General features: G+C 44.3%; 1 protein-coding gene across 1 annotated transcript in view; it reads right to left on the bottom strand.

The window, feature by feature from the left end:
* The window catches only part of LOC123991333 (carboxypeptidase A6-like), a 57,190-nt gene that overhangs the window by 17,367 nt on the left and 27,819 nt on the right, over nucleotides 1-12,004 (bottom strand). Inside the window, exons 3-4 of the mRNA XM_046292824.1 lie at nucleotides 6,025-6,149; nucleotides 287-401 (exon numbers count right to left, since the gene is read on the bottom strand). Coding sequence (XP_046148780.1) covers nucleotides 287-401; nucleotides 6,025-6,149 — 240 coding nt within the window. The remainder of the gene's footprint in view (nucleotides 1-286; nucleotides 402-6,024; nucleotides 6,150-12,004) is intronic.

Below are 12,004 nucleotides of genomic sequence, written 5' to 3' on the forward strand. Positions count from 1 at the left end.
CTCAGCCCTGTGAGTGTGTATGTGTGTGTGAGGATGGGTTCAACGCCGTGTAATGATGGGTTGGTGAAGGCAGTTGGAAAGGCTCCCTGGTTCCCCCTATCTCACAGTGGAATGCATTCGGGCCGTGACAATGGGGATCATAGATTCAACATTCAGGAAGCTGGATGCAAATGCAAACATCTCATAGACTCCAGGTTTCTCTGGAGAAATAAACAACAAAGAGCTGTGGGTTTGGGGTGAAAAGTGTGTGTGTGTGTGTGTATATGTGTGTGTGTCTCCCACCTACCTCCTCCAGAGAGTGGTACACCTCATAGTCATATTGGGATTCAGACCTCCTCTTGCGGGAAGAACGATGTCCCGTCTGCTTTTCAATTTCCTTCTGAAGGTTAGATATGTACACCCTGTGGCGAGAGGAGCGTCAGTGTGTTTTAGGGTCATGTTTAAAAAAAAATACATTTATGTCTTGATGATCTTCCTCTTATCATAACTTTGTTTATTCAAGTAAGAAAACTAAGCTGAGAGACCAGTGACTTTGTCCTTGTGTGGAGAGACAGCTCGTCCTTGTGTGGAGAGACAGCTCGTCCTTGTGTGGAGAGACAGCGCGTCCTTGTGTGGAGAGACAGCGCATCCTAGCTTGGACAGACAGCGTGTGCTAGCGTGGAAAGACAGCGTGTCCTAGCGTGGAGAGACAGTGTGTCCTAGCGTGGAGAGACACCGTGTCCTAGCGTGGAGAGACACCGTGTCCTAGCTTGGACAGACAGCGTGTCCGAGCGTGGAGAGACAGCGTGTCCTAGCGTGGAGAGACAGTGTGTCCTAGCGTGGAGAGACAGTGTGTCCTAGCGTGGAGAGACACCGTGTCCTAGCGTGGAGAGACACCGTGTCCTAGCTTGGAGAGACACCATGTCCTAGCGTGGAGAGACACCGTGTCCTAGCTTGGACAGACAGCGTGTCCTAGCTTGGACAGACAGCGTGTCCTAGCGTGGAGAGACAGTGTGTCCTAGCGTGGAGAGACACCGTGTCCTAGCGTGGAGAGACAGCGTGTCCTAGCGTGGAGAAACAGTGTGTCCTAGCGTGGAGAGACAGTGTGTCCTAGCGTGGAGAGACACCGTGTCCTAGCTTGGAGAGACAGCGTGTCCTAGCGTGGAGAAACAGTGTGTCCTAGCGTGGAGAGACAGTGTGTCCTAGCGTGGAGAGACACCGTGTCCTAGCGTGGAGAGACACCGTGTCCTAGCTTAGACAGACAGCGTGTCCTATCGTGGAGAGACAGCGTGTCCTAGCGTGGAAAGACAGTGTGTCCTAGCTTGGACAGACAGTGTGTCCTAGCGTGGAGAGACAGCGTGTCCTAGCGTGGAGAGACATCATGTCCTAGCGTGGAGAGACAGCGTGTCCTAGCGTGGAGAGACAGCGCGTCCTTGCGTGGAGAGACAGCGCGTCCTAGCGTGGAGAGACACCGTGTCCTAGCGTGGAGAGACACCGTATTCTAGCTTAGACAGACAGCGTGTCCTAGTGTGGAGAGACAGCGTGTCCTAGTGTGGAGAGACAGCGTGTCCTAGCGTGGAAAGACAGTGTGTCCTAGCTTGGACAGACAGCGTGTCCTAGCGTGGAGAGACAGCGTGTCCTAGTGTGGAGAGACACTTATTTGGTCAAAACTATTCTCATAACATCAGGAAAGGCCACATCTGTCATTGACATTCTTTGAGAAAACTTTCCTTTTCACAAATGAGATGAGAGTAGTTTTGTCATAGTCTAGCTCAGCTAACATTGACCACAGGATGACAAAACAGAAAAATGTGGACATAAATCAAAGTGTTTGAATGCATGACATTTTATGAATAACTATATACAATTGTATTTCCCAGCTAAGATGCGGGATTTTAGTCCCCTGTGAACCCATCACCCATAGCTTTTTTCATCTAATACAAATGATCCCCCAAACGCTCTCAGACTGTAAATACTGAAACCCATCACCCCACCAGCCTCAGATCTCTATGGCTCCCCGGCCCATACTGAGAAAATATACATCTATGAATAGTCAAAGCAAGGAGAGATGAGAGAGCGTGAGAGAGTGAGCGAGAGAGAGAGCAAGAGAGAACGAGAGAGAGCGAGCAAGAGAGAGAACGAGCAAGAAAGAAAGAGAACGAGTAAGAGAGCGAGAGAGCGAGCAAGAGAGAGAGAGCGAGAGAAAGAGGAGCGAGCAAGAGAAAGAGAGAGCAAGAGAAGGAGCAAGAGAGAGAGAGAAAGAGGAGAGAGAAAGAGGAGAGAGATAGAGAGAGAAAGAGGAGAGAGAAAGAGAGAACAAGAGAGAGCAAGAGAGAGAGAGAGAGAGAGAGAAAGAGAGAGAAAGAGAGGAGAGAGCCAGAGAGAAAGAGCCAGAGAGAGATCCAGAGAGAGAGAGAGAGAGCCAGAGAGAGAGAGAGAAAGAGAGGAGAGAGCCAGAGAGAGAGCCAGAGAGAGATCCAGAGAGAGAGAGAGAGAGCCAGAGAGAGAGAGAGCCAGAGAGAGAGAGAGCCAGAGAGAGAGAGCCAGAGAGAGATCCAGAGAGAGAGAGAGCCAGAGAAAGGGTATGCTGGGTATGTACATAGTCAATGGTAGGCTTTGAGGGGACTCCTATGGTAGGTACACCTATAGCTCATCTCTTGACAGTAGTACTGTAGACTACTTTATCACTGACCTCAACCCAGAGTCTCTCAGAGTGTTTCTCAGAGTGTTCACAGTCAGCCCCTGTCAGACCACAGCAAAATCACAGTCTACTTGAACAGAGCAATACTCAATCAGGAGGCATCAAAGCCAAAGGAACTGAGTAACATTAAGAAATGCTATAGATGGAAGGAATGCAGTTTGGAAACCTACCAAAAAACAATTAGGCAGCAACAAATTCAATCCCTTTTAGACAATTTCCTGGGTAAAACGTTCCACTGTAATAGTGAAGGTGTAAACTTGGCAGTAGAACATCTTAACAGTATATTTGACCTCTCAGCTTCCCTATCAAATTAAAAAATCTCAAATAGAAAACCGAAAGAAATTAACAACAATGACATATGGTTTGATGAAGAATGCAAAAATCTAAGAAAGAAATTGAGAAACCTGTCCAACCAAAAACAGAGACATAGAGTCTACGCCTTCACTATGGTGAATCACTAAAACAATACAGAAATACACTACGGAAAAAGAAGGAACAGCACGTCAGAAATCAGCTCAATGTAATTGAAGAATCCATAGACTCTAACCACTTCTGGGAAAATTGGAAAACACTAAACAAACAACAACACAAAGAATTATCTATCCAAAATGGAGATGTATGGGTAAACCACTTATCCAATCTTTTTGGCTCAATAACAAAGAACAAACAGCAAAAACACATACATGATCAAATACAAATCTTAGAATAAACTATTAAAGACTACCAGAACCCACTGGATTCTCCAATTACCTGGAATGAGCTACAGGACAAAATAAAAACCCTCCAACCCAAAAAGGCCTGTGGTGTTGATGGTATCCTCAATGAAATTATCAAATATACAGACAAAAAAATTCAATTGGCTATACTAAAACTCTTTAACATCATCCTTAGCTCTAGCATCTTCCCCAATATTTGGAACCAAGAACATTAACAGCAGACTCGTACATTTCCTCAATGAAAACAATGTACTGAGCAAATGTCAAATTGGCTTTTTACCAAATTTCCGTACAACAGACCATGTATTCGCCCTGCACACACTAATTGACAACCAAACCAACCAAAACAAAGGCAAAGTCTTCTCATGCTTTGTTGATTTCAAAAAAGCCTTTGACTCAATTTGGCATGAGGGTCTGCTATACAAATTGATGGAAAGTGGTGTTGGGGGTAAAACATACTACATTATAAAAACCATGTACACAAATAACAAGTGTGTGGTTAACAAGGGCAAAAACCAATTTCTTCACACGGGCCGTGGGGTGAGACAGGGATACCAGCTTAAGCCCCACCCTCTTCAACATATATATCAACGAATTTGCACGGGCACTGGAAACGTCTGCAGCCCCCGGCCTCACCCTACTAGAATCTGAAGTCAAATGTCTACTGTTTTCTGATGATCTGGTGCTTCTGTCACCAACCAAGGAAGGCCTACAGCAGCACCTAGATCTTCTGCACAGATTCGGTCAGACCTGGGCCCTGACAGTAAATCGCCAGGACCACTAATACAAATTATATCTAGACACCGTTGCCCTAGAGCACACAAAAAACTATATATACCTTGGCCTAAACATCAGCGCCACAGGTAACTTCCACAAAGCTGTGAATGATCTGAGAGACAAGGCAAGAAGGGCATTCTATGCCATCAAAAGGAACATAAAATTCAACATACCAATTAGGATCTGGCTAAAAATACTTGAATCAGTCATAAAGCCCATTGCCCTTTATGGTTGTGAGGTCTGGGGTCCGCTCACCAACCAAGACCTCACATAATGGGACAAACACCAAATTGAGACTCTGCATGCAGACTTCTGCAAAAATATCCTCCGTGTACAACGTAGAACACCAAATAATATATGCAGGGTAGAATTAGGCCGATACCCACTAATTATCAAAACCCAGAAAAGAGACGTTAAATTCTACAACCACCTAAAAGAAAGCGAATCCCAAACCTTCCATAACAAAGCCATCACCTACAGAGAGATGAACCTGGAGAAGAGTCCCATAAACAAGCTGGTCCTGGGGCTTTGTTCACAAAAACAAACACACCCCACAGAGCCCTAGGACAGCAGCACAATTAGACCCAACCAAATCATGAGAAAACAAAAAGATAATTACTTGACACAATGGAAAGAATTCACAAAAAACCAGAGGAAACTGCTATTTGGCCCTAAACAGAGAGTACACAGTGGCAGAATACCTGACCACTGTGACTGACCCAAACTTAAGGAAAGCTTTGACTATGTACAGACTCAGTGAGCATAGCCTTTGTATTGAGAAAGGCCGCCGTAGGCAGACATGGCTCTCAAGAGAAGACAGGCTATGTGCTCACTGCCCACAAAATGAGGTGGAAACTGAGCTGCACTTCCTAACCTCCTGCCCAATGTATGACCATATTAGAGAGACATATTTCCCTCAGATTACACAGATCCACAAAGATTTCGAAAACAAATCCAATTTTGATAAACTCTCATATCTACTGGGTGAAATTCCACAGTGTGCCATCACAGCAGCAAGATGTGTGACCTGTTGTCACAAGAAAAGGGCAACCAGTGAAGAACAAACACCATTGTAAATACAACCCATATCTATGCTTATTTATTTTCCTTTGTGTACTTTAAGCATTTGTACATTGTTACAATACTGTATATATATATATATATATACATAACATTTGTAATGTCTTTATTGTTTTGAAACTTCTGTATGTGTAATGTTTACTGTTCATTTGTATTGTTTATTTCACTTTTGTATATTATGTACCTCACGTGCTTTGGCAATGTTAACACGATTCCCATGCCAATAAAGCCCCTTGAATTGAATTGAAAGAGAGAGAGAGCCAGAGAGAGAGCCAGAGAGAGAGCCAGAGAGAGAGCCAGAGAGAGAGCCAGAGAGAGAGCCAGAGAGAGAGCCAGAGAGAGAGAGCCAGAGAGAGCAAGAGCAAGAGAGAGCGAGAGCCAGAGAGAGAGAGAGAGAGAGAGGAGTAAAAAGTCTTCCCTGAGGATATGGATGACAATGGGAGTATTTCTGGCTGTGGCTTCTTTGATAAACTCCATCATTGTGATGATTGATGGTGAGAAAAGATGAAAGGGCTGCTTTTGAAAGCAAATAGGGTTGTAGTCCGTGTTTTGTGTGTGTGTTTTGTGTGTGTGTGCATGTATGCTTTGAAAAGGCACCTCGCGACACCCTTTTTGGCGAACAGATGTTCCTCTTCCTGTGGGGGTGGATGGGTTAACGACAGGGGGAGTGGTGAGGCAGGGGAGGCACCGGACTAGGAATGGCTCTGGTATTATTATGGTCATTGTCTTTACTGTTCAGGGTGAAATATGGAATAGTCTCTAAGCCCTTACTTAAAATCTATGTGTTCTTTCTGGAGGCGTGTCCGTAGCCCTCGTGTGTCGTTCCGTCTCACGTGCACGTCCACAGTGGCATTGTGTCGGATCAGAGAGGCACTGTTGGGCTGCCATAGGTCCACCTGAGAGGGAGAGATAGAGAGACAGAGACAGAGACCGAGACACAGAGATAGAGTTAGTTAGTTATAGGGATCTACGGACACACACAGACATGGTGACATGGTGAGACACTTCTGCACCACCCAAACAACCTTGCTCCCTGAACCCACAGTTCCTCCTGCTAACAAACCCAGGGCTTCTGGGGAGATGGACAATAGCAAAGCTTTAACATTCAAGGCTGTTCTCCACGACACCCTATGACCTGGAGTGTAGTTCAATGCTATGGGTTACGGATTGACGGGCAGGTCAAGGGACACACACACACACACACACACACACACACACACACACACACACACACACACACACACACACACACACACACACACACACACACACACACACACACACACACACACACACACACACACACACACACACACACACACACACAATTAACAGCCCAGTCAAGCCATCCCTCTGCCTTCTACATCCCACACCCTGCTGTTTGACCCCCAGGTTAGCAGCCAGCAAAGCCTCTCCTTTCAGTTCCTGCCAAGAGATAGCACCGCTAGCTGGAGCTGGTATAACCTACACATTAGCCAGCTATTAGCAGCAAAATAAACACAGATACGTCGACCCTGGACTAGCCATTGATGCTTTCCAAAACCAAGGTTTAACATAAAGATAATAACCAACCAACGCTCTAAAAGAAACCTTTTTGGGAGCATGAATCAGCGATTCAGTGATTTACTTTGACGGGAACTGAGCGTTTCATAGCTCCAGCTGGCTCTCGTTTCAGCACGGGAGTAGAATCATACAGACTGGCACAAATGCCTATTAAGAGATCATTCATTTAATAGTTAACAGAAAGCCATGCACCCGCTTTGAAATAAACTGCAAGCTACAAGGGGTTAAAAAAAACCGTTCCACATGAGAATGGTATGGGGTCCCTCAGCTTTTCTCTGCTACTCCAAGTCAACATAAATGGATAAGGTTGCAATTTATATGCTGCATTTCCAAATGAGCAAGAGCACTATTGTTACTGTAAATGTTTCCACATCTCTTTGTTGGTCTCACAAATCAAACAGCACATGCCCAAGCATCACTTGTGTATCACTACCAGATAACATGGTTCACTCTACGAAGCACTCCTATGATCCAAGTTATGGTTTTCTATAATTGTTTACAGTAAAGGCTCTTATAGATGCATTCCTTGGCTTTATTAGGACATATAATCCCAGTGGATTAGATCCTTTATCACTTGATTATTTACATGATTTTATTTGAGGTTGTAGGATACCTTTAAACTGAGGTAGTTTTGTTATAGTTTATGGCAATGCTGACAAGGAGTAAAGGAAGGTAGTGGGCCTGCTGCAGGCGTCAGTTCAGTTCTGAGACATACTGTAGACGTTTGGTTCCTGCAAAAGGCAGCTAAGGTGAAATTCATTTGGAGTGTTTATGATTCAGGAGAAGCTAGACGAATCTATCATTTGACACTAGACAGATCTATCATAAGAGGTAGCATTTGACAGTCTCAGTATCAACAATTCAAAATACGGATGGGAACATCTTTACTTATATCACAATTTCCAGCACAACATATTCAGTATTTTTGTGGACAGGCATCCATTTATGAGAATCAACAATTAAATATTGTGGCACTCAAAGGCCTACTCTCTCTGTTTGGCTTCAGTCTCTCTGTGAAGGTGAGGAGTGTGACTTTGGCACAGAGGACGTCGCGGCGCAACGCGGATAAACTAAGAGAAACATGTCTCAACAGCAGCTGTCCAAACAGTAGCCGCCATCTCCAAGGTCTTCAGGCCCACTGTCCCTCCTTAGACACAGACTCAGGCCAGACCAAGACAAACATGGGGGGTCCACCAAACAATATCTGGTTATTTAGCCATCAGAACAAAAAAATCATGGCTTTTATGGGTCAGTTGACCTTTCCCCCTATCTGTCCCTTGTTTCTTTGAGCTAGTATTTCTGGTTGTCAGGACAGTTCAGCCCAAACCTGAACCCTAACACAGATGTAGGATCTTAATTTGAGCCAGTTTGCTACACTTCTAATCCTGCAGCAACAGGAAATGTAAATTATAATGTTGATTATAATTAATGGACATTATTGTAGAGGTTGATACATTCAAAATCATTTAAAAACCTCAAATACACTAAACGTTAAAAATGTCCTGCATGACATTTCTCCTGAAAAAGGGTGATCAAATTAAGATCCTACATCTGTAGCTATCCCACCACTGATCAACATATCCCACCACTGCTCAACATATCCCACCACTGACAAACACTGCTCAACATATCCCACCACTGACAAACACTGCTCAACATACCCCACCACTGACAAACACTGCTCAACATACCCCACCACTGACAAACACTGATCAACATATCCCACCACTGATCAACATATCCCACCACTGATCAACATATCCCACCACTGATCAACATATCCCACCACTGCTCAACATATCCCACCACTGATCAACATATCCCACCACTGATCAACATATCCCACCACTGCTCAACATATCCCACCACTGATCAACATATCCCACCACTGATCAACATATCCCACCACTGCTCAACATATCCCACCACTGATCAACATATCCCACCACTGATCAACATATCCCACCACTGATCAACATATCCCACCACTGATCAACATATCCCACCACTGCTCAACATATCCCACCACTGATCAACATATCCCACCACTGATCAACATATCCCACCACTGCTCAACATATCCCACCACTGATCAACATATCCCACCACTGATCAACATATCCCACCACTGCTCAACATATCCCACCACTGCTCAACATATCCCACCACTGACAAACACTGCTCAACATATCCCACCACTGACAAACACTGCTCAACATATCCCAACACTGCTCAACATATCCCACCACTGATCAACATATCCCACCACTGATCAACATATCCCACCACTGCTCAACATATCCCACCACTGATCAACATATCCCACCACTGATCAACATATCCCACCACTGATCAACATATCCCACCACTGATCAACATATCCCACCACTGCCCAAAACATTCTAAAGCGGGACGGCTGCATCCACGGGAAAACGTGAATTTATCAATTCGACTCAGTTTTCATATATTAACCTTGACCACCCAGGCAGGTTCCAGGCCTATTTTCATACTTCACTAATAACATCAGTACCACTGCTGGGAGTTTATCTTCAAGGGAAGGAAAGAGTAGGAAGGTCTCCGGTGTTCCTGGCATTGCTGTGTAATTGTTCCCAAATGGTATTGGGAATGTCACAGGCCACAGCAGACACTTTCTCGCCTTCTCCGATGAGCCTGAAGGTTTTTCCAACTGCAAAGGTCAATGAACCAGATGTCTTTCTGACTGCACCGTGAACTGCCTCATTTACCTCTCTGTAAAATTAGCCAGAAGAAGGATGTACACTAACTACAGTATGATTACTATGGTTCTATGTTGATGGTTTTATCGTGGCCGATTTTACCATTCTACTAAGCTATATGGAATTGTTTTAAGAAGGTCATACCAAGGATAATTTAGCTATTTGATTTTGCATTTTATGATCACGTGATGTATCAATTACATTTTTTTGTTGTTGTAATGAACAGGAATTTGTCCTTACTGCCATTAGTCCATACAAAACGCATTGAATAACAGATTCACTACATGGAACAACAGTCCTTACTGCCATTAGTCCATACAAAACACATTGAATAACAGATTCACTACATGGAACAACAGTCCTTACTGCCATTAGTCCATACAAAACACATTGAATAACAGATTCACTACATGGAACAACAGTCCTTACTGCCATTAGTCCATACAAAACACATTGAATAACAGATTCACTACATGGAACAACAGTCCTTACTGCCATTAGTCCATACAAAACACATTGAATAACAGATTCACTACATGGAACAACAGTCCTTACTGCCATTAGTCCATACAAAACACATTGAATAACAGATTCACTACATGGAACAACAGTCCTTACTGCCATTAGTCCATACAAAACACATTGAATAACAGATTCACTACATGGAACCACAGTCCTTACTGCCATTAGTCCATACAAAACACATTGAATAACAGATTCACTACATGGAACCACAGTCCTTACTGCCATTAGTCCATACAAAACACATTGAATAACAGATTCACTACATGGAACCACAGTCCTTACTGCCATTAGTCCATACAAAACACATTGAATAACAGATTCACTACATGGAACCACAGTCCTTACTGCCATTAGTCCATACAAAACGCATTGAATAACAGATTCACTACATGGAACCACAGTCCTTACTGCCATTAGTCCATACAAAACACATTGAATAACAGATTCACTACATGGAACCACAGTCCTTACTGCCATTAGTCCATACAAAACACATTGAATAACAGATTCACTACATGGAACCACAGTCCTTACTGCCATTAGTCCATACAAAACACATTGAATAACAGATTCACTACATGGAACCACAGTCCTTACTGCCATTAGTCCATACAAAACACATTGAATAACAGATTCACTACATGGAACCACAGTCCCTACTGCCATTAGTCCATACAAAACACATTGAATAACAGATTCACTACATGGAACCACAGTCCTTACTGCCATTAGTCCATACAAAACACATTGAATAACAGATTCACTACATGGAACCACAGTCCTTACTGCCATTAGTCCATACAAAACACATTGAATAACAGATTCACTACATGGAACCACAGTCCTTACTGCCATTAGTCCATACAAAACACATTGAATAACAGATTCACTACATGGAACCACAGTCCTTACTGCCATTAGTCCATACAAAACACATTGAATAACAGATTCACTACATGGAACCACAGTCCTTACTGCCATTAGTCCATACAAAACACATTGAATAACAGATTCACGACATGGAACCACAGATAGGCCCCAAAAAATATAAAAAGGAAGATTGTTCTGAAGTGTCCCTCCTATTATTGGGTATTACATTACATTACATTACATTTAAGTCATTTAGCAGACGCTCTTATCCAGAGCGACTTACAAATTGGTGCATTCACCTTATGACATCCAGTGGAACAGCCACTTTACAATAGTGCATCTAAATCTTTTAAGGGGGGTGAGAAGGATTACTTTATCCTATCCTAGGTATTCCTTAAAGAGGTGGGGTTTCAGGTGTCTCCGGAAGGTAGTGATTGACTCTGCTGTCCTGGCGTCGTGAGGGAGTTTGTTCCACCATTGGGGGGCCAGAGCAGCGAACAGTTTTGACTGGGCTGAGCGGGAACTGTACTTCCTCAGTGGTAGGGAGGCGAGCAGGCCAGAGGTGGATGAACGCAGTGCCCTTGTTTGGGTGTAGGGCCTGATCAGAGCCTGGAGGTACTGAGGTGCCGTTCCCCTCACAGCTCCGTAGGCAAGCACCATGGTCTTGTAGCGGATGCGAGCTTCAACTGGAAGCCAGTGGAGAGAGCGGAGGAGCGGGGTGACGTGAGAGAACTTGGGAAGGTTGAACACCAGACGGGCTGCTGCGTTCTGGATGAGTTCTAGGGGTTTAATGGCACAGGCAGGGAGCCCAGCCAACAGCGAGTTGCAGTAATCCAGACGGGAGATGACAAGTGCCTGGATTAGGACCTGCGCCGCTTCCTGTGTGAGGCAGGGTCGTACTCTGCGGATGTTGTAGAGCATGAACCTACAGGAACGGGCCACCACCTTGATGTTAGTTGAGAACGACAGGGTGTTGTCCAGGATCACAACAAGGTTCTTAGCGCTCTGTATGACGCACACAAGCTTGGTACACCTGTATTTGGGGAGTTTCTCCCATT

The sequence above is a fragment of the Oncorhynchus gorbuscha genome, linkage group LG12, assembly GCF_021184085.1.
Source record: "Oncorhynchus gorbuscha isolate QuinsamMale2020 ecotype Even-year linkage group LG12, OgorEven_v1.0, whole genome shotgun sequence".
In the NCBI taxonomy this organism is placed as follows: Eukaryota; Metazoa; Chordata; class Actinopteri; order Salmoniformes; family Salmonidae; genus Oncorhynchus; species Oncorhynchus gorbuscha.